The sequence below is a fragment of the Ammodytes marinus genome (genome assembly GCF_949987685.1).
Source record: "Ammodytes marinus genome assembly, chromosome: 4".
NCBI lineage: Eukaryota > Metazoa > Chordata > Actinopteri > Uranoscopiformes > Ammodytidae > Ammodytes > Ammodytes marinus.
Window position 1 is genome coordinate 10049143 of NC_137233.1, and position 22351 is coordinate 10071493.

General features: G+C 39.6%; 1 protein-coding gene across 1 annotated transcript; it reads left to right on the forward strand.

Annotated features, from left to right (window-relative positions):
• The first annotated feature begins 1376 nt into the window (after positions 1 to 1376).
• On the forward strand, positions 1377 to 20182 carry vapb (VAMP (vesicle-associated membrane protein)-associated protein B and C). The gene is made up of 6 exons (XM_080026711.1): positions 1377 to 1620; positions 7890 to 8042; positions 14054 to 14157; positions 15195 to 15275; positions 16191 to 16367; positions 17655 to 20182. The coding sequence occupies exons 1-6, from the start codon at positions 1563 to 1565 to the stop codon at positions 17808 to 17810; spliced, it is 729 nt and encodes a 242-aa protein (XP_079882837.1). The 5' UTR covers positions 1377 to 1562; the 3' UTR covers positions 17811 to 20182.
• Positions 20183 to 22351: the final 2169 nt, after the last annotated feature.

Genomic DNA, 22351 nt, shown 5'->3' on the forward strand with positions numbered 1-22351 from the left:
GCATGTTTGAAAACTACTTGGGTACTGGTCATTTGGGAAATATGAAAGGTAAGGCTGCTAACTATTTAACCTAAAATGGCATAAGGGCCCATCTTTCTTTTTTGTGAATTTCTTATATGGAAGTGTGCAGAAAAACATGGGAACTTGGATAAATGGGAACAGAATAAATGGTAACTTGAAAGTTAAAACAATTACGTTTATTTATAAAATTAATTAAAGATACGCTATAGTTCATATTACATGATTTTGCGATTGACCTAATTTTTATCCCAAAACGTAGGACTGTATGTTGTTGACATAATGTCAACCTGTGTACCTTATAAAATGAATCATGGCTGTATATTCTCATCTAGTGTGCCAGGGCACTGGCGTTGTGAATACTGGCCCATTGAGCCACTTAATTGGAATGGAGCCATCATTAATATTTTTACTTACACCTGTGTTTGTTCTGCTAATAAATCATTAGTTTTGAACTACAAGAAAAAGTCTCGATTATCTTACAATCTTTGGATTCATAGAAAAACAGATTTTGAGTCAATGTAGTTATTTATTGACCACCTTTGCAAAATTGAAGACGTTAACCACATATAGGCTATTAATACATTTAGTAATAAACCGTATATTATTTAGCCTATCTAATAACATCAAAAGATTTTGAATATGTTTCTAAATTTAAATATATCAGCTGCCAAAAAGTAGGCTACTTTTCACCTAAATAAAAAAGAAAAGGGCATCTACGGAAAAAGACACATTTTATGATGTCTTTCCTGATTTTCGAAAGAATAAAGAAACACCTTTAATTTCATATGTTTTTATTGAAAATCTATTGGAAGTTATCCACAAAGATTCCAGTTTTGTAATAAAACAAATAATTTGAAAGTACTGGATGTATTGTCACTGCAGGGATGTGAAAGATGCATACAAAGAATGTTTCTTTAGCCTATATATCTCTCTCTCTCTAAAGCTGAAGGATTTGAACTGGGAAAAAATATTTGCCTAATCCCCAGGTATTACATGGATGTTGTATTGTAATAAAAACTCTTCACGAGGAAAGATAGTGTCATCCCCATTTAACAAGTGGTCCATCCAGAAAAAAATGACATTGGGATCATGAATGTGCAAGTTCACGTTGAAGCAGAAGAATGATATTGATAAACTAAGATTCTGAATGTTGTGGGCATGTTTGGGTTCATGTCCATGTCCATATAAAATGAGTAGGCGTCTCCACCGTTCCCGGGTGCCCCCTGGCAGTCCAGCCAGCGAGCACCCATCACCCTGGTCTGTGTCTGTCACCCTCCCCGCTGGCTGGGTGGCTATGCTATGCAGAGGTAGTGACGTCACCAGGCTGTCTCTCGGTCCCTTCCTGCTGCATCACAACAGCCGTTAGTAGCTCGAGTAGCACAGCACCCAGTGACCGGGGGGTGGGACAGGATATCCACAGCTATTCCATTGATACAAACAAACTCGTATTGACACTGCGACACTCTGCAACATCCATACACGGGGGTAACGGACAGGAACTGGTCGCAGACGCGCGATAACCCCGCTCCAGCTGTTGGGACATGGCCAGGCCGGAACAGGTTCTGCTGCTGGAGCCGCAGCACGAACTGAAATTCAGAGGTAAGAGGGGCGGGGAGGCGGGGGTGAGGGTCAGGAGGAGGGGGGCAGGCCAGTGTTACGGTAACCAAACAGGGGAGGATCCGCTCTACACATTTAGACAGTATTGCCCTCATGAAAAGAATAAAAACACTCTGAAAGGACAGCGGGTCAACTGACAGCTAACTAGCTAGCTGGATTAGCTTCTGACGGCTAAGCTAGCCAGGCCCTGTCACTAATTTCCTGCTGCAGCAAGTGCTTCTTAAAGCAGTTATAAAAGTGCAACACACAGCTCGCATGTCCACTGGGAGACAGCAGTCATAATATATATATATGGCTACGTATTTGACACCTTAATTCATAACCTTTCATTGCACATAAGCTGCAACATCCTTAGCAGGTGTTGCTAGCTAACATTAGCTCGCTCGCTGATTGGCTGCCTCGCACTGTTGACCAAGCCAGCTGTCATTTAATAACCTGACAGCTCACAGGGCGAAGGAACTGGGTAACCTCTGCTATAAATGTGTTTTAGCCTCAGCAACGGGTCATCAGCATGCCCACCATCCTTACAGTTTGGGCTTTTAAATCGCTCATAGACATTTGGGTGAAGCTCGACATTTTGCTGCAAGATGTCACGTTACTTTAGGCCCAAAATAATGATCAACAGTAAACGCATATGGTCATTTTGTGTACGTTTTATAACAGATTACAGATATGCTGACACAGTTTGAAGTATTGCAAGTTATACTTTTATTAAGCTACTTAATAGTTGTAATTGTTCACAGGGCAATTAGCCTACAAATAAAGTCAAACTGTCACTCTAATCAGTAGTGATGTTTGGAGATATCAACAGTAGGTCAATGTGGTCTGTGGTTTGCTGAGTTTCATTGTGGTGGAATTTACCGAACTAATTGGATAGATCACAGTATGGGTATGATGACAAGTTGGTTATATGTTGTCTTTTTGTGAACTCAGTTCAGTCAGTTTAAAGACACATCATGTTGAGCATCTAGTGCTCACATATGTGTCATTTCCTTCACTTTTGTTATTTACTATGATTACAGTCATGGCACATTATACATGTAGATACATTTGGATGTGTTATGCTTGAGCCATGCTGTTTGTTGATAATAGGAACGAGGTGACAGAGTCCTGTACCTGTGAAATGCATAAGCAATGATATAGTAATAATAGTTGTCCTGATTTTAGGAAATAATGGACACAGAGGAAAAAAAAAAGTATCCTCGACCGGGTGCAAAAAGAGAAGCTGGGTTCAAATGATTATGCATTTTAAAATGTAATTTGCGAGTTCAGGAATAAGACATGAAAAGACCCAAAAGGAACAAAGTGTAATTTTGTCTTTCATTTTCAACATCCCTGCCCTATCTGTGGCTCTCAGCTTCAAGCCCTTTTATTGGTAACTGAAGATATAAATCTTTAAAAAGCAGGTCACCAATATTGACAATGTTAAGACTTTTTCATCTGAAGATTAATATACCTGTAGTAGATTTGCGTGTGAGCATGTACAGCACCAGGTTGATGTAGGATTGACTAAAAAAAAAAAAAAGCATATTTAATAAAGGAACAGGCATGCAGTGAAACAGTGATTACCGGTATATTACATTTTAAATAACTTGGCTAAAGAGCCAATGATTGTTGTTATAATCAATTTGCTGTTGGATTTTGGTCGACTCTCTTCAGTGACATTTGTTCGCATAAGATGAATATCGAATATCACACGCTTTATTCTTGAACTGTTAGCTTAACATGAGGCAGACGCACTGTTGCTATGGTAACCTCTGGTACGGTCATCTAGTTTGTTATACCTAACACACTGGTTTAAAACTAAGGTGAAGCCACTGACTGGAAGAATGCTGAAAATGTTTCATCACAGGATTGGAAATGGACACATGCCAGCCAATCAGAAAAAAAGTATGTGACATAATAGATGTATATCAAGTGTCTAATCAGATATGTTGATGCATGAACGATAACCAGGCAGAGGGAACTATGTTAACCTCTCAGTATACTACACAATACCGCACAGGTCACATGCCGATACTCAGGCCCCAAGTAATATGTAGGCACGCGGTGTGAAACTTCAGGAAAAACAGAGGAAGTCTGTTAGCAGCAAGTCAGGCTCAGCCCAACTGTGAGCCAAATACCCTTACGTGTTAGGGACTGGACTTTTTCATGTTTTTATTCATTTTCATCTTCGTCAGGAGTATTATTAACAAATCCTTAGAAAAAAAACTGCTGGCTCCCTACTTTTTATCTTGTGTTATTATAATATAACCTTGAAAGACGACAGCTTTGAATGTCAGCTCTTCATAATAGTTTTTAGCTGCCGTTTGTGTGTTTTTTTTTTTGTGAGTTGGAGGCAATCCCATGAAATTTTCAGGAAGTAGTAGATCAGGTGTACAGTAGTCAGTGGCGTGAGTCCCTTTCATTAAAAGCCTTTAGAAGTCAAGCCAAGCCGGCGAGGGTCTGAATTTCCCGTCTGTCTTTGCTCAAAGGGGAAGGGAAGTGTCAGTAGCTCTGGATGTTTTCTGAGCCGAAACTTTATCTCCAATCTTGTGTATGTGCTAATTCTGTAAAAGCGCCATGTTTACGTGCGCAGTGTGAGTGTGCCTGTCTTCTCAACTACACAGGCTTCGCTCACCGTAATAGCTACTGCATTGGCCTAATTTGTTATTTTGTCAGAAAGGTATGCTTTGATTAGGAAACTTGGCCTGGCTGAGTTTTGAGGTTTCTATAACAGTAGCGTGAAATCACAAGGTAAAATGTTATTTCTATCTGGAAGTTGGTCAACAAGCAGTTCACCGTCAACACAAAGAAGTCATGATGTGCAGCAGAGCTTTTCACTGGCTCCGCTGCTCGAAAAACATGACCTCACTATCAGTGTCTTAAAACCCAATTCAACCAATATAAATGTCTAATGATATTTTGGCTGGTCACTGGGATTTGTATGATGCGAATAGACCCTTTAATGTGCAGCTGCAAAAGGACACAAAAAAAACTAATAATAAATGTATAGCTCTTTCATAGACAAAGAATAATTCATGAATAATATTTGTTTAATATGTTTTATGATGCTGTAAATTTCCATAATGAAACTTAGTCTGACTGATGTAAAGTCTGTGTGTGTGTGTGTGGTATTGGCACCGTATCCACAGTAGTTTGGGAAGTCATACGTACATTCGTCATTGGCCTTCACTTAAGTATGAATTACCTCGGTTCTCACAAGAGGTACTGGAAAAACACAGGAGTGACCAACGGTTGCTAGTCAGCTATCGGGATACATTTCGTGCAGTTTCTGGTGTTTCCTGTCGATAAAGCAACGGTTGCCAGATATAACAGGAATAAGTTGAATGACTTGTATTACTGTGGTTTTGTGAAAGAACACATGAGGCAATGCTATAGGAAGAGATGTATTAGAACTAAACCGGGGATACCAGCGAGGGTGCTTCCCATACAATATGTGTCATGTGCGATAAAATCAAAGAACACTCATTAGGACTTTCTCCAGTGTCAATGTTTTTTTTTTCACGCTCAGCAACACATTTGAATCTTCTGTTAATGTATTTACCGTTGCGAAAAGTGAAAATCCATTCACTTCATTCTTCATTTTGAATCAGCTCTTGCTGTAGGTATTGCATGTGAGTGCAATAACGATACTTCTCAAACTGTCTGGTGCCTCTGATTGGACGCCCACGTCTTAGTTTTTTTTTAGCAGTTCAAATGGGGATAGGGTAAGTGCTGATTGACGGCTGTTTTTTTTTTCAGGTTGACGAACTGACAATCGAGCCAATCAGATCTTTGTGGGGGGTTAAGGGATTAACAATAGGGACTGCCAGACTACATAATGAGTAGTAAAAAGAAATGTCTTTTCAGTCTGATTAATTAGGCTCATAATCGGAATCTACATGTCTTAAAAAAATGCCACTAATTACAAACCGTATGGGATGGGTTCATTCAATCTAGAGACTGCAAGCCTGGTGTTAGGAATGGAAGGCCAATATGTTGCCATTAATATGACCTTCTCTTTAGTTGATTTTTGCCTGGGGTGGGGTAGATTTTCACCTATCTCTCCTAAGTTAAAGCAAGTTTGCTGTTGATATTAAAAACATGTGTTGCAAAGAAATCTGTTTTCTATGATTTTTATAATACAAAATAATAGTTCTCCCGACTGGGACAGTGTTTTTGTGAAGACGATCACTGGATGCTAAAACTAGACAAAGGGAACGCTATAACTCCATTTAGGAGTTCAGGATCAGGACAGGATGGTAAGGCTGCTGGGATAACGTTCGCAAGCTAGCGACTTTTATTATTATTAACCTCACCTTTAGTTTGTGATGGCCATGTGATTCTTGAATATGCATTTGAACTAATAATTTTTCACGTACAAGTATGACAATGCACCTGGCAATAATCAAATAGTACAGCTGAGGATGAAATTAATTCAGGGGGATTATAATATATACTATATATATTTGCTATATCACTTCCATTGTCTCAATGGCTGATTGCCTCTATTCTTTCCCCTTCTTCACGTCGTTGTTTCTCTTAACTCCCTCAACCTCAGGCCTTATTCAAGGTTGAGCGTTACCGTGACCGCCATATTATAATTATTATACATTTATTGGAGGCATCTGCTGTCATTTCAATGAGGTTAAGACCAGGGTGCAATCTGTCACAACAACGTGAACGTAAACAAAATGGAATTAGCCAATTTACTTAACAGTAAAATACAATTAGTTGATTTGTGTGCAAGAAAAAACTGAAACTAATCACCTTTTGGTATTTAACATTAAAGTTGGTAACATGACTTGCTCAGTAAAAACAAACTGCTGCAGTCTGGATAGATAACTCACTTAACCTTTGCTCACATTTTCGACTTGGCACAGCGTTTCTTTGCTGTGGCTTTTGTTGTGAGGCGTTTTTCAGCATTATTGATTAATCTCTGCAGGTTAATGCATCTGGCTTTGTGAGAGCCTTAGAGAGATGCGGCCTGAATCAACAATGATAGCAGTAATTAGTTGAAGCCAAGCTGCGTCAGCTACTCTGGTCATGGCGTGCAGTAGTAAAAGTCTGTGATTTATAGATTTGTATCCACAGTTTACTCTTTAGAAGATTTGGGTGAATTGATACTTGTTTTTCTTAATCAGTAGGACAGGCAATACATCAGGAGTCGACATCAATCTAGAGAGTAAAATAAAGAAACAGATGGTTTAGTTTGCATCTTTCACATATTTCCAATAGTCCAGTTCTCACCAAGGTATGTTACTGAGATACTATGAGTTTTAATGTGAGAAACAGACTGGAATCATGTATCTTGAGGATAACTTCCAGTCAAAAAAAACTGCATTAGTTGAATTGGTAGAACATTTCTGTTTATCAAAATGTCAGGTCAAATAAAGAAAATATGTGGCAGCAGGTCCAAATTACGGGCAGTGCATTACATTTGTTGTATTTAAAGTCACATCAAGTTAGACCACATTTGAATGTGTTAACATACATTTTTAATAAGCTTTACCCACTGGTATTTCAGTCAATGCGCATGGTTTGGAAGCTTAGATTAGCCCTCTTCTGATGTGTATGTAGTATGATAATATATGACAATATGTTAATATTATGTATTACAACCTAATAATTTCAAGTTCCACTTTACGTTCTTCCTTGATACCTCAGCATAAATACATGTTTTCATTTTATATAAAGGAAACTGTATACCAATGCTAAGACGTTTATTTTTCTTCTCCTTATTTTTCTATAATTTTTTTGAATAAATCTTTAAACCGGGGCTTTTTCTGAAGCAGTGGATGATGGATTTTTATTTTGATGTACTTTGATCAATCAACTAAGAGAACCTAATTTGCCTCAATTATGTCACTTTCTGACTGCTCAGCTCAAATTGCATTACAAGCTTCCTTGAGTTTGCGTGCCAGTGGCAGTTTTATTTTCCATCAACCTCTGTACATGTGTCATGTTCTCCACCCTCTTGGCATTCAAACAATTTAAATGATGAACTGATGTGTGGTGAGTGAGATCATTACTTGAAATGACCAACATCGAAATTAAAGGTGCCAGGCTGTCCAGCTGTCATTTTTGCTATTTCATGTGATTTGTGAAAGTGTTTTTTCAACGGTCTTCCATGATGCTTTTCGATCTTCTGATGAAATTAAGATTGCAGTCTCATGATGCCAAAAAAAGCGTATTTTGTCAAAGAGAACTTAACAACGCTCTACGTCAAAAGCATAGGTTTTAATTGTCCGCCTTATTGTCCTTCACAGGTCCATTCTCAGATGTGGTCACCACAAATCTCAAGCTCTCCAACCCTACAGACAGGAATGTGTGTTTCAAGGTCAAGACGACGGCGCCACGCCGATACTGTGTTCGGCCAAACAGCGGAATCATTGATGCCGGCACTTCAATCAACGTCTCAGGTAATGGTTTAGGAAGTAGAGACTGACTTTGGGCCTTTAAAGTTATAGTGTGTAACTTTTGTTTCCCCCATGTGGAATTCTGAGTAACTAACCCTTTTGGCGCACCTACATTCGGTAAGCCTTCGGTGATCACGCTTGGATTTTATATCTCATGTTGTATGTCTAGGTATTTTCTAAGCAGTAGAATCAACAACTGAAACATTTAACGTGCACGTCTTGGGATTTTCTTCCTACGCTATGTGTCACGGGGTGACACCAGTTTGTAAATGCTGCCATACTGAGAAATACACGAGTTTTGTGGAGCTGATAGGTTTTATCAACTTTGTGTCAACTCATTTAGCGATGGCTTGAATTTAACCAAAATTCATTTATATGAAAAAGTTATGCGCTATAGCTTTAAAGTTGTTTGATTTTGCCTGTTTGCCTCTTTTTGAGATTTTATAGACTTTGCAATTGACATAAAATTATAATTAGTTGAAGCCCTATAGCCGCTACACCATTGCCATTGTTTTTATTTGTGTCTTGATTTTTCTCTCTATTATCGTAAGTTTGCACTTTTTACATAACACAGATGCTAGTCCCCTCTATTTACCACTATCCCCTCGTCCTCTTTTACTGTCCCTTCAGGCAGGTCTCAGGTACAGGCTTGTTTTTCCACACTGTACCAACTCTGCCTTTTACAGCCACATACTCATTTTACAACCACCCCTATCTGGTGACATCAACTGCAAACTGTGTCACCGGGGCCTGCTGTCAGCAGTGGGCGACATATCAGCACAGTCCTCTCTGTCAGTGCAGCCATCATTTCTCACCCGTATTAGGCTGAGAAAGGTCAGAGGTTTGAGTCCCCGAAAGAGATTGCTTTTCCGAGAATGTAGCCACTTTTAACTGTAGTCTGCAACCTCTATCTGCCTTCAGGGAGAACTCGGAGAGCAGTGTCCTTATTAAAGGCCCTGCACAGCACACCCATGGTAAACTCACACAGGGGATTTGCTTCTTCTTAGGAATGTGTGGGAGTGTACAGTGCTGACTGCCATCTTCCTGCCTCTGCTGTCAGCTTCTATGCATCTTGGTTGCAAAAGGGGCGTGACAAAATACACCTTGCCGTGGTTTCCCTATTTCAAGGCAACACAGCACAGCAAATGCTGCCTTGGAATCGAAGACTATGTGACACGTAAACAAAATTGAATTAAAACAGTAAAGATAACGTACTGTTTTAAAGTGCTTAAAGTTAAAGGGCACCTATTATGCAAAATATACTTTTTCATGGTTTTCAACATTAACCTGGGTCCCTGCTGTGTCTAGAGACTCCAAAAGTATGAGAAAAATTAACCTTCTCTCCTTTTCTCCACTTCTACCTTTCTGAAAAGCTTAGTTCAAAAACCCAATTCAGATTTCTCTCTCCTTATGACATCATAACTGTGAGAAATATGATGGGTTTTTTGGACACCACACCATGAAAACAGTTTCTAGTAGAAACCCTAATTACAATCTTGAAACTTAAAAATGAGCATTACAACACAGTGTCCCCACTATATGTTGCTGATTTTATCATCACCTGGAATCCCTTAAAACTCGCTTTCCCCAATATTACAGCTATGTCACAAGTGGCACAGCCAAATGAAGCAGACCACTTAAATCTAAGCAACAGCCTAATCAGCCACTGAGTGCCCCGGGTGCTGTACTGTGTCAATAATATGTTGTAGAGATAAATATTGTCATACTTTTGTCACTGTAATATAAATTTGACAATGCAAAAGCAGTCAAAAACAAGAGAGAGCAAATAAACATGGCCAATTCAGGTTTCAAAATGGGTTAAATGACCTCAAGGACACATACTTTGTGTTTAGTGCAACAATGAATGTTTACATACTTTTTCCTCTACCAGGAAACTCCACAGGGCAACTCTTAAGTGTTTCTGTCTTTCTTCCTGATATTAAAAGCTGCTTTAAGTCAAGTGATTAAAATCTCTGAACACCCTACACTGTTCTAGCTGAGTGAAGTAAACACTGCTTGGTTGTCATACCAACATCACTTGTAAAAATATGCCTTTGCAAAGATATTCCATCCAACAAGATTGCATATGATGTGTGACATGTTGCAGTCCATTTTTTTTCTTGTATTTCTTGCCCCTTGATATTTAACAAAGCAGCACAAAAGCTACATAGACATGTTATGCATTGGGCCTAAGGGATACGGTCTGCCACAGGACACCTACAAACTGGAGATGTGTCATCTGCTGGCTTAGCCGAGGATACACACACTGCTTTTGAAGCTCAACCAGACTGTAACTGTATATGTGCGATGTAGCCATGACCACAGGAATGTTGCTGAGCTTGATTGGTGTTATGTAGCAGCATCCAGTGGAAAAAAATATGTGGCGTGAATGTTTAAAAAAAAAAATCCTTGAGTCCACAAATATTGAGCTTCTTCTGGGAATATGTCAGAAGTTCATCTGAAATACTCGAGACATGTTAACATTCTTAGGGAGGCGGAAAGCAAAACTACATACCTCACTTGAAAAAAATAACAATTTGCAGTTACCTGAATAAGCTGAATTAGCTTGTCTTTACACTAATTTCTTGTGTGTCTTAATTGATAAACCATTTATGCTTATGTTTTATACACGTGGCCTGTTCCAATATTTGAAAGCCATTTCTATAACAGGCAGAAATATGTTGGCTGGTTTTTAGTCAGTATAATTTTACTTTTGAATGCTATTGCTTTAGATGGACCTGGGAGAGCACAATCAGAAATGTGTGATCCTGCTTCCCTGAGAAGCCTGAATAGGAGTTTCATGAGAGTTAGCTCTTGAGTTTTCCCTCCAGGCCGGTGAATAGACAACTCCGACTGACTCCCCTCTCTTCTTCACTCCCACGCTATATTGTCTCTTTAGGTTTGCTGATCTCTGACCAGGGTTCTGTTGAGTAATATTGAACAGAGTAGACAGACAGGGAGCACCCTGTCACAATGGAGGCTTCTCTGAATCAGTGTCAAAAGGTTTCTATTATAGATAGGGGTGTAACAATGAAACCTATGGTATCACGTGTCATATCGTATCTCGTTTCGTGTCACGTTGTGTCAAGGGAATTCACCTCGTGTCTCGCTCAGAATTTGTTGATCAATGAATGCAATGCTTTGGTCTTTATGCCCTTATTTTTAATTCCTACTATGCTGCTAGGATTTCACATAAAATTAGGTGCCAAAGTATTGTTATTTTTTTTTTAAACTGAGTGACAGAATACTTTTCAAAATGGCACTGGTTCTTTTTTCTATATTGAGGTGTTATTGGGGTGTTAAAAGGAATTGAGCCTTGAATGTCTTCAGTCATTACACCCATAGCCAGAGACTAGAGCTGAAACAATTACTGTAGTTTAATAATGAGTGAGCTCTGGGTTCAAACCTGCATGGGGTTTCTCCGGGTGCTCCGGTGACCTTAACTTGTTTGTATCTGTAAGCCCCTCTGATTGACTGGCGACCTGTCCAACCTTTTGCCTAATGTCAACTGGGATTTGATCCAGCCGACGTGTACATTCTCATTAGTTGTACCTGTAGCCATACAACAGAGAATCTTGTGCAGGGCTTGAAATAGTTATATTCTGTTTGTGTGGTCATTATGAAAGGGCAGAGTCCATGGCTGAACCTCGCTAAGAAGAAGTTAAGGTAAATAGTTAGTGCTAACTCTGTTGTGAGCATATTGTCTCATGGGACACAATAATGTAGTGACAGGAAAGGAAAATGTTCCTCCCTCCCTCCCTCACCCCTGTAATGGTTCCATTCATCATCGAGCAGGCAGGTGATTAGCATTCTGCTTGACCGTGTTAACTACAATTAGCCTCTTTGAGTTGTATAAATGATTGCCCAGTGTGAAAGTAAGAATACGAAATCATGCCATTAGTAGGAGAAGCTTTTTGTAGAAGCGTGTTCAAAGACTGTAGATCAAAGTTGAGTTAAAAGACTTTTTCCCCCTACTGTGGCTATGTGTTTTTCCCACTTCCCAGGAGCTTTTTCATGTTATTCATTGCTGCCCAAAGAACTTAACATGCCTTCCTGCGTCTATTCTCTAGTTTTGTCCCCTTGGACCCAAGGTGGATGGCCGTGCAAATTGGGTCTGACTCAAACAGGACGTTCTCAATCTGTTCGTGCCGTCTGTTTCTGGTTTGCAATATTGAACTGCCCTGATTGCAGTAATGGTTCACTACATCTCTGAGGTTTCCCACTCTAGGGAGAATTGGCATGTGCCATATATGAACCATCCTGATAGCAACACTGGCTTTGAAATTAGGAGGTCATTTGTTTCAAGCGAAAGCCAAAGGATCACACAGGCATTGCAGATGTGGTTGGTACTGATGTCAAAATACGCCTTTCAGTTACACCCTCATTTTAAAAAATGAAGAAAGATTACCAATCAATATCCATTGCCATCCCCTCTTTGCACTTCCTTAACTTCAACACCGACTTAAGAAAGTGATCATTGTAAATCATGGTACCAGCTTTCAAATACCTTCTCAGTCACTGGAATGAGATCAAATACTACACCACCGACTGAGTGCACTGATGTGGTGATGAGTTAAAGTAGTATTCCAACCCCACACCTGCTTTTGGTTAGAGCGATATGTAACGTTCAGAAATAAAAAAGACAAGGTTGGAAGCTGTTAGTAGGATTACCCCCTGGGGTATTTGTTGACCCGTCAGTGTTTCGCCGTCAAGGTAACACAAACTTAGAAATAAATCATCTCCACCACTTTTTCCGAGCAGCAGGGGCAAGCCCAGAACCTTGGAAGACCTGTAGGCCCTGGTTTATTGTATGACAAATACATGGCTATTTGATACTCACTAATTCCCATTTAATCTGAAGAGTTGATAAAGAGTTGAGACAGGGAGAAAGATGAAAAGTTGCTGACAAAGAGAAGCAATCAGCTTAATCGCTGGAGTTTCTGGAGTATTCGTTTCTTATTTTGGTCGGCAAATTTGACCCACAAATCATATGGTGCTCCCTCCTGTCTGCTGCAGTTTGAATACTAACAAGACACTTCTGACATGTTTTCCTCTCTTGAGTATGAGGTTTGATAATAAAATAGTGGGGAAAAACGGAGGGAGTCACAACACGACAAAATGACTATGATAATCATTTTGGGATTTCCTGTTCACGTTATAGGTGCTGCATTTGACAGCCCGGTTTTTACTAAATCCTTATTTTCAGTTCTTAACTTAATGGAAACTAATAACTATAAAGTATGTTGTTGTGTAAAATGTGTCTGTTAAAATGTGTGGTGATGTATAGTGGTGGTATCATCCGTGACCTTGTAGAGCAGTGGTTCCAAAACTGTTGGCTTGTGACCCCTCATCACAGCACACTAATACTATGGAGGAAGCAAATAATACTCCGAATATGTTCAGTCTTACAACCATCTTAATATTGAATTTTCTATTCTAAGAACGTTTAATGAGATTTATATATATTTTATACACACAGCCTACTAAGTTGGCATTTTGCCAGCTACAGTGGTCCCCCTGTGTTGACATATCCTTTGTTTACATACCCGTTTACAGGGCCTAGGCTGTGTATTAACACCAGATTTTTTTTCAGTGCACAGAAAGTAAAAGGTAACGGACCATGAGGAGATATTCACTGATTTTGACAAAAAGTGATTTTGACAAAAACTGTTCCCTATAATTGCTGACTCCACCTTTAATACATGTGGCTAGAATTCCTCTCTTTTAACTATTTAGTTTCATTAAGATATATAAGCTATTGCAGTGTTATACTTTCAGTCCATATCAATATATGTGACTTGTGAGGGATTTTATCCTCTGAAAGTCTTGAAGTGATCCCAACCCCAATACCACTGTCCTAAAACATTTGAACCCTGCAGAGTTTACAGTTTTGCTGCAATATCTCATCATTGTTTTAATGTTTCTTTTTATAGAGGGCGAGAGAAAACTGCCTAAAATCTGCCTGAAAATGTTTTCTTTCCTGTGTTGACACTAACTGTCATTTTGTATTTCAGTTATGCTGCAGCCTTTTGACTATGACCCCAATGAGAAGAGCAAACACAAGTTCATGGTCCAGTCTGTGGTAGCACCTCCTGACATGACCGACATGGAGGGAGTGGTGAGTCCATCTCCTTACTAAAATCATCATTCTCTCATAGTATGGTTTTAGCCAAATCACTCTTTGAAAAAAATGCTTGAAAACCACAGATGTAACTCCGTCTGTCATACAGCAGACACCTGTGTCATCAACTCTGCCCTTATTAGGACGGGAAATACATCCTTTGAATGTTACTCTTTTTACAAGGAATTTGTTGATCTGCGACTCCCAGCCTGAACCAGAGGTTGCGTTGCAGTGCAATAGAAAACACCATGAGAGTACAGTTTAGTCGTAACAGTGTGTCATCCTTTTGATGGCTTGCCAACATAAAGAAAATCAACATTGAAATGGCAAAAAGTGTTCGGTAAGATATTATGTGTCGCACTCATATGAAAATACCCGCACAAGCACACAATCAGCCTGAGCGACGCGGTTACAAAAGAGACTGATGCAGAGCCTGACTCACGCTGGGTTATTGTGCAATTCTGTGATTGTCACGGAGGTTAGATTTGAAAGCAGTTGTTTTGAGGTGGGGTTGTAAGAAGAGCACAGATGAGGTGGTACCTCTCTGTCCATTGTTGTTTCACGCGACATGTGGAGTCGAGGGACAATGGACAAAGCAGATCTCCTTGATAACAGTCTAGCTGTTGATGGAAATGTTAAACATGCAAGTGGACTAAATACACAGCCACAGCATGAAATGCAGGCCGGCTTAGTTTTTTTTTTTTTTTTTCTTCTTTTCTAAACATCGGCTGCTGATATCTGATTGGAACCACCAGAGGAGTGCCTAATTTAACTTTAACCCCTTGGACAATCTCATGGGCACTGATTTATCCTGAAAGTTTCAAACTGTTAAGGATTGTCCTGCTTTCAATGATACACTGAAGACAAATATTATAAAACACACAATAATCTGATTCTGGAAAAAAAAATTCTAGCTTAAAAAGGATACACTGAGACATAGACATGTACACTGTTAAACTGTGGGCATGTTGGTCATTAAATTGTAGTAACGCAGTGATACCCTTTTTCTTAATGTGTGGTGGTCTGTCTCTCAGTGGAAGGAGGCTAAGCCAGAAGAGCTGATGGACTCCAAGCTGAGGTGTGCTTTCGACATGCCGGCGGAGAACGAAAAAACGGTAAGCACGCACACCTCCTCTCCTGGCCTCAACAAGTCTGTTTTCGTTGTCACAAAAGATTTGTATATCAATGAAACAGCAGGAATGATATGTCTAGCTGCTTACTGGCATTTTTTTTTTCAAAAGCACAGGCCTCAGCATGGTGTCACAATGTATTTTTTATTGTTAGTATATACGACTCTTGATATGCCATGCTGCCGGTTTTCACCAAACATAACATATTTATGCCTTTTTTATTGCTTCTTTATGTACGGTACATTTGTTTTGCTTGTTTATACCTGTCTCAAGGCGGCGCTGCAATTATTTATAGATGATGTTTATTGTTCTCCAGCACTCCACCTTTCCTCTGCTCTGCTGTATCCATGTACTTTCTCTTTCTCTATCCTGTTCGTCTCTATTTTCACATGTCCCATCTCAGTATTTTTCTCTACTTTTTTTTTTTTTTTTTTTTTTCTCTCTCTCTCTCTCTCTCTCTCTCTCTCTATCTCTCTCATCGACTCCCCATCTAAGGGTCACTTTGTCCATTCTCACATGCAGCATATTACAAGTTGTGATTCTTCTCAGACCCCACACAGTTGCAGAGACAATGTCTCCTCATGACATGAGCAGAGTCTAATGGCTTCACGAACACATGGACAGAAGAAGACCCTTGGTGGTTGTTTTCAATTCATTACGAGCTGTGTGATATATACACAAGGCTCCCATTTAACACTGTGCACCACAGGGCATGTTTCTTAAGAGATACGGGTGATAGAAACCAACTCCACTTATGAAAGGCACCCCTGGGTGAACTCTTCCACAAACATAGAGACGGAAGTTTCATGTTGCTGCAGGCTTACTCTGTGTGTGCATACATACAGTACATTAAAGTCTCTGAACAACTTATTAGCGTTATGACTTGCTACCCACTTACAGCACGACATGGAGTCCAACAAGATGTCTTCCAGCTTGCTAAAGTCTGATTCGTCCTCGCTGACTACAAAGTCCATGAGCTCCACCCTGGATGACGGGGAGGTGAAGAAGATCATGGAGGAGTGTAAGAGGCTGCAGATGGAGGCGCAGAGGCTACGGGAAGAAAACAAACAGATCAGGGTGAGTGAGACGACCAGAGGGCCACAGTTGGCTCATTATGTATCTATTTATTTTACAGGGTATTCCATGTATCACTATGGTGTCAGTCTCACATATAAGATATGCCCATTTTGTAAAGCTAAACACTGCACATGAATATGGTAATACATTTTTTTTCTTTTTTTAAAGAAATAACAGAAATCATCATGAAACTTTGCCAGTGTATTACTTACATTAGAATAATTTTTTGCATTAGAGTGAATATGCAATATTTCATTTCATCAAAACATATATTGTTCTTACTTTAGCAGTGATTCTCAATATTTTGAACACATCTGGAAACCCTGGGTTTGTGTTTCTATTGTTTCTGTCTCGGAATTTGTTCCTGATTCGATTTCTGTCGATCATCTAATTGATTAATAGGCCAATGATGTCACCTCTAATATATTCTGTATGTCGACGCTTTTAACACATGGAAGAGTTCAAACAACCAATCCATCTTCAGTCTTAAGTCACAGACAGAGAGGAACTAAGTGTAATTCCACTGAATGAGCAAATAAAACCTCCATCATCCCAATCACCAAATTTAGCAGATGACATCACTGAACATCCAGAATCACATTTGTGTTATTCTTTGTACTGATGGATGCTTGCAATCAAGATAAGCAAATTAAGTTGAAATTTGATTTCCACATATGACGTTGCGGTGTCCTCCACCCTTTGCTTTATCGAACAGATACAGCGACTGAGGTTTGCATTAAGTGCAGCTGCTCATTTCCATAATCAGTGGCAGACCTCAGGGTTCCAAGCTTGTAAGGCAACTTCTCAAATCAATGAATACGACATCAATCACAATGATCACTGAAAATGAGTCACACACACACACACACACACACACACACACACACACACATGCGCACGCTCATACACACACACATACTTGCATGCACGTTACAGATATACTGAATTTGTCCACCCCTCAAACACGTCCATTACCTCCTCCCCTTTAAGTTCCTGCCGGAGGCAGAACGGCTGTTGGCTGCTCCTGCGGCTGATATTAAACTAACAGAGCCCCCCACCCGCTGCTGGGAAATGAAGTGTGTTAAAGCCTGGCGCCTTCCGCAGTCCTCTGGGGATTGGGTCGGATGGAGATTTGAGCAGATCCTATTTCTAACAGCTTGTAAATAAATACTGTCTTTATCTTATTGACTGACAAACTGATCCGTGTCTTTTTCACATTCCCTCTCCCAAACACCACCCCTCTTCCTCTTCCCACACACTTCTGTCCCCCTTACTTCACCTTACCAGGAGGACGATGGTCTGCGGATGAGGAAGAGTAACATGATGTCATCTCAGCACTCCTCAGTTGGCATGAAGAGAGAGGAGGGGCTTAGCTTGCGCTCGGTGGCCCTCATTGTGCTCTTCTTTGTGGTGGGAGCCATCGTGGGCAAGTTGGTCTTGTAGACGGCAGCGCAGTTTCGGTTTGTGCGCAGCATGCTTTCTGGGGGGAAAAAACAAACAGGGGGATCTGTGATTTTGGATCAGAAATGCCATATCTGCTAGGTGGGGGGAGGGGGTGGTACGAGTTTTGATTCAGTCTCCATTCATGTAAAAAAATTCAAAAGTAATGTATGAGAAAAAAAAAATAAGAAAAAAAACTATTCCTCATCTTATGAACAAACCTATTGTTAAAGGTCATGCCTCTACGTAATCATCACATAATCATTTCTGGCCCCTTTCCCAAAAGTGTATATTATACCAATATATATATATATATATATATATATATATATATAGGTATTGTGGGTGGGGGGTAATGGAAACTTGATTTAATGCTATTGAGTCTGACCAATGGATTTTCACCGGCGAGGAAGTGTTGGTGCCATTGAGTCAGTTTGCAATTGAGCGAATGTTAATTTAGTGTATTGCTGTTTCTTTTTCTAAATGATGGAGGCCCGAGCCTATGTATATGTGTATACGTGCTCCCCCCACTGTACAGTATATCCAGGTGTTCCTTCCAGCTAAAAGCCCTTTAAGGAAGGCATTTACCAGAGACGATCCACACAGTCGGGGGTTTGACACAGGGCTTTCAAACTGACTCCTCCAATCAGAGGCTTTGTAAAATCGGCTCATCTTTGATTGTAAAGCAACTATGATCAGTGTATGAAACACTATACCGTAGGTTTTTTTCTTTGTTCATTCTACCTTACTCCCGTCACCTGTCACTCAGTGCTCACTATGTTCCCAGTATTCAGAGGGGGATGTTTGATTGCATGCGTTCACACACAGGGTTGCATCTGGACTTTTCAATCTAATTTAATTGCATTTATAATGGGGATTATATAATGTCATTTGGCTGTAGGTTTGCACAACTATAATTTTTTAGATTTTTTTTCTTTCTCTCTTTTGTTTTTTGTTGCATTTTTATGATTTTAAGTTAAAAAAAATAGTTTTTAGGGTTAAAGCATTTAAGATTACTGCAGCTACCAGATATGGGCCCCCGATGTGTAGGATAAGATAGTTTCTGTAAATGTTCTCCAGATGAAAGCCTTGCCTTGTGACCTGTTTGGGCAAGTTATTCTCAGGCCAAGATGGAGGTATATACACAGTACATTAACATATATAAATATATACACAGACACACACAGAAAGCATGCATACATATAGTGAGAAACCACAAACGGACAGAACGTGCATGTAGAGGCGAATGGTTATGTGTTTCCTTGACAACACAGTGTCCTAACAAACGGTCCTTGGTCTTTTCCAGCTAGTTTTTGGTTTCTCATATTTTCCCACCAAGCCATACATTTGTTGACATTCTGTTTTGTTGGGGGCAAATGTATGTCAGATATCAACTGAGAGTTTTAAGATGCCTGCTCTCTCCACTGCTTTTGCTGTGTGTGTGTTTTTTTTCTTTCACTTCACTGCAGGCCTGTGTTCGGTTTTTTGGTGTTTGTTCAGCATTTATCCGTTGCTTTTTAATGTTATATCCTCACTGCCTTTGCAGCCGTGTTAATTTTTAATGCACCAAGATTAAGAGTGTCTCTCCTTTGATCTTTTCTCAAGCAGGAGAGGGGGAAAAGCTTACAGCCTATAGCTTATAGCCTTGAGGGGACCACTTGCTAACATTGTACCGTTTCAAACCCAATTTAATTTTTTTCGTCAGAGATAAACAAACTAAGAAACATACTCTCAAATTGTTTTATCTTCAAATTTGCATGAGGGAAAAAAATCAGTGGAGAGCGTCATCCTGCTTATCCCATTGTATCAACATAAGATAAGTTAAAAAAGAGTTCATCCCCCTTTGCTAAGCCAAAAAAATATATACAAAACACAACCATCTTTTCATGATAAGTGTAGTGGAAGACAACGGATCTGACTGTTGGGTAAGATAATAAAAAGAATGTGAGCTTGTGTTTTCACTGTGTCTTTGTAAAGTTGTTGGGTTGAGGATGACTTGCTGCTTAGAGGGAGGGCAGAGCAGACCTGAGGCTACAGTCCCCTCTTGGGTTACTAGACCTGGGTCATATAGTACTTACTAAAAATTCTTCTTCTTGTTCAATGAATCCTGGTTGGAGAATCCAATATGCTGTTATATGATTAAAAATGTCCCAAATGTCCTGCTCTAATGCAGTAAACTACTCCAATGTGTTGCTCTAAGAAGGATTAAACAGAAAATTATTTGATGTAAATACCCATTGATCCAGGGCCGGTTGTAAAAACACACTACACTGAACTGTTCTGGAGTCTGTGACCATCACCATGATCAATGTAAGCAGTCGGGAAACTGTTTTGTATGTACATAAATAAATAAATAAGTCTATCTGAAAAGAAGATTAATATTCCTAGTCAAGTAGTCTCTCTCTGGTGTATAAAAACAACCCAACCTGGTTGGACTATGTAGCATCTTAATAAATTAAATTAATAAAGCCCTTACCTATCTGTGTGAAGTCATTTCCTGTAATTAACACAGGCTACAAGGTGCACATATCAAGGCTGTAGTTCAACTTGATGTCTGCATTGAAATGTGTGATGTATGTGTAGTTTAGGCTAAAATTGCATGTCTTTATCTTTTTCTGAACCTCACTTCAGCCAACTATTACTACAGAGGTTTAGCTCATATGTTCCACGGATGAACAAACTGAGTTATAAATATACAATAGATAAGGGAAGGGTTGTTTCTGCTGCCATAGCAAGGGAAAATAACTGGAGATCTGGACTCTCAACTGTGTGAAAAACAGCTTGAAGAATTTATTATAAAAAAATCATGTCAGATGAGGTCCATCTGGCTGAAATGTTGCACAAACATTTTTATTTTTATATTTGCTGCATATTTGCGTTTTAGAGGAGCAGACGATTACCCCAGACTCCAGTGTACCACTAATGAAGAAAATACATGAGAGACACAAACTGGCCAGTTGCTTTTGGTCGTCCAATTTACACCTGGGTGGTTGTACCCTGTTGTATTTGCTTGCGTGTAATATGTACCATTCACTCAATACATACGTACATACATTTTTTGTGGTTAAAAATGTTTAAATTCAATAATACTTATGGTTGAAGTCAGAGTTAAATGTTTTGTAGTACTGGAGTCTGGACTAGGTATATTGGGTGGTGTTTGTAATGGGGCAGCATATTAGATATACACCTTGAGCACAGGGATCTCTCACTAAAACTTTTAATTGAATCAACACCTTTATGGCTATGTCGGAAAAACAAAACACAAAGACATTTCAAAGGCTTAGGCATTACAACTTTCTGATACTTCTATAGCCTATATAGTATTTCATATTGGATTGTTTTGGGCTTAACAGGTATAGGCCTCCATCATAAAGTTGCCACTAAGTGTACAGTATATTAAAGCAAATTAGCACATTATCTTGTGTTTGTCATACTGATTACCAGAAACAGTTTTTTTCTTCACACATAGAGATGCTGCTCTGCTCTCATCAGAGTGAGACCTGCTGCCACTGACATCCAAAGCCACGCTGGCTTGTTAGTAGCCACAACTTTGCTTGATTTGGCAGAAACCTACCGCAATTTGCAGTGGGATACGAGTGTTAAAATATATAGCTGCAGGGAAATTTACTTCTACTTATGCCGTTGAGGTGTTGAGTAAAATAAATTCCCAGTGATTCATCCATTGTTATTGTATCAGTAACAACCAAACAGTGTGGCTGTCTGCACCTCCTGGAGGAAGGCAGTGGAGCAGGGTTTAGTGTCAGGAACCCCATGGTGTGTGCACCTGGGCCCGGTAGCTCCTCAACTGTTTGGCTTGGCCATATCAAGACACAGCTGCGAACTTAATGGTGGAAACCAACCATTATTAATTTACATTTCTAAATGCAGTGGGGGAAATAATCCTTTTCCAAGGTAAATCGCAGAGGAATGTTTTAAAAATACTGAAAAGATGAAAGTTTCTTGAGGTTTGCAGCTCACCTCACAGAGAGGTCAAAGAGGTAGCAGCAGAAATGTTTGTTGTGGCATTGAGGTTTTCTCGCAACCAGCAGGAAGTAACTGTTCCCGCTCAAAAATAGTCTGGCGCCAATTTCCATCAATAAACCATGACCATTTAGTTTTTTGTACGGATTAGACATGCAACACATCACATCAAGTGTTACTGACTGAACTTCACAGAATCTAGTTGTCAGATTTTGTCTTCCCCTTTGGGCAGAGCCAGGTGAGCTGTTTCCATCCCAGCAAAGTCTGAAGGCCTAACGTATTATGTAGCTTATATTAACCATGGAGACATGAGAGTGTAGTATCAGTCTTCTCGTCTAACTCTCAGCAAAACAAGTGCATAGGTAATTCTTTTTATTAATGTTTAATCATTGCTTTTTTTTTTAGGGTTTTCTAATTTGATGTCAAGAGTGTAAAGTGAAGTGAAAATCGTGCAGCTCGGACCGTATATTTTGCCCAATTTTCGAAAAGTAAAGTAAAGAATAGTAATGAGGTGGTAACATCCCCCTTTGTTACATGCAATGTGGTGACAGCCTTGTTTAATA

Bases quoted from the DNA above. Each gene is read 5' to 3' on its own strand.
- vapb (XM_080026711.1), top strand. From the start codon at position 1,563: ATGGCCAGGCCGGAACAGGTTCTGCTGCTGGAGCCGCAGCACGAACTG. The intron at 15,276-16,190 runs GTAAGCACGCAC...ACCCACTTACAG, and splicing joins CGGCGGAGAACGAAAAAACG to CACGACATGGAGTCCAACAA. The intron at 16,368-17,654 runs GTGAGTGAGACG...TCACCTTACCAG, and splicing joins AAGAAAACAAACAGATCAGG to GAGGACGATGGTCTGCGGAT.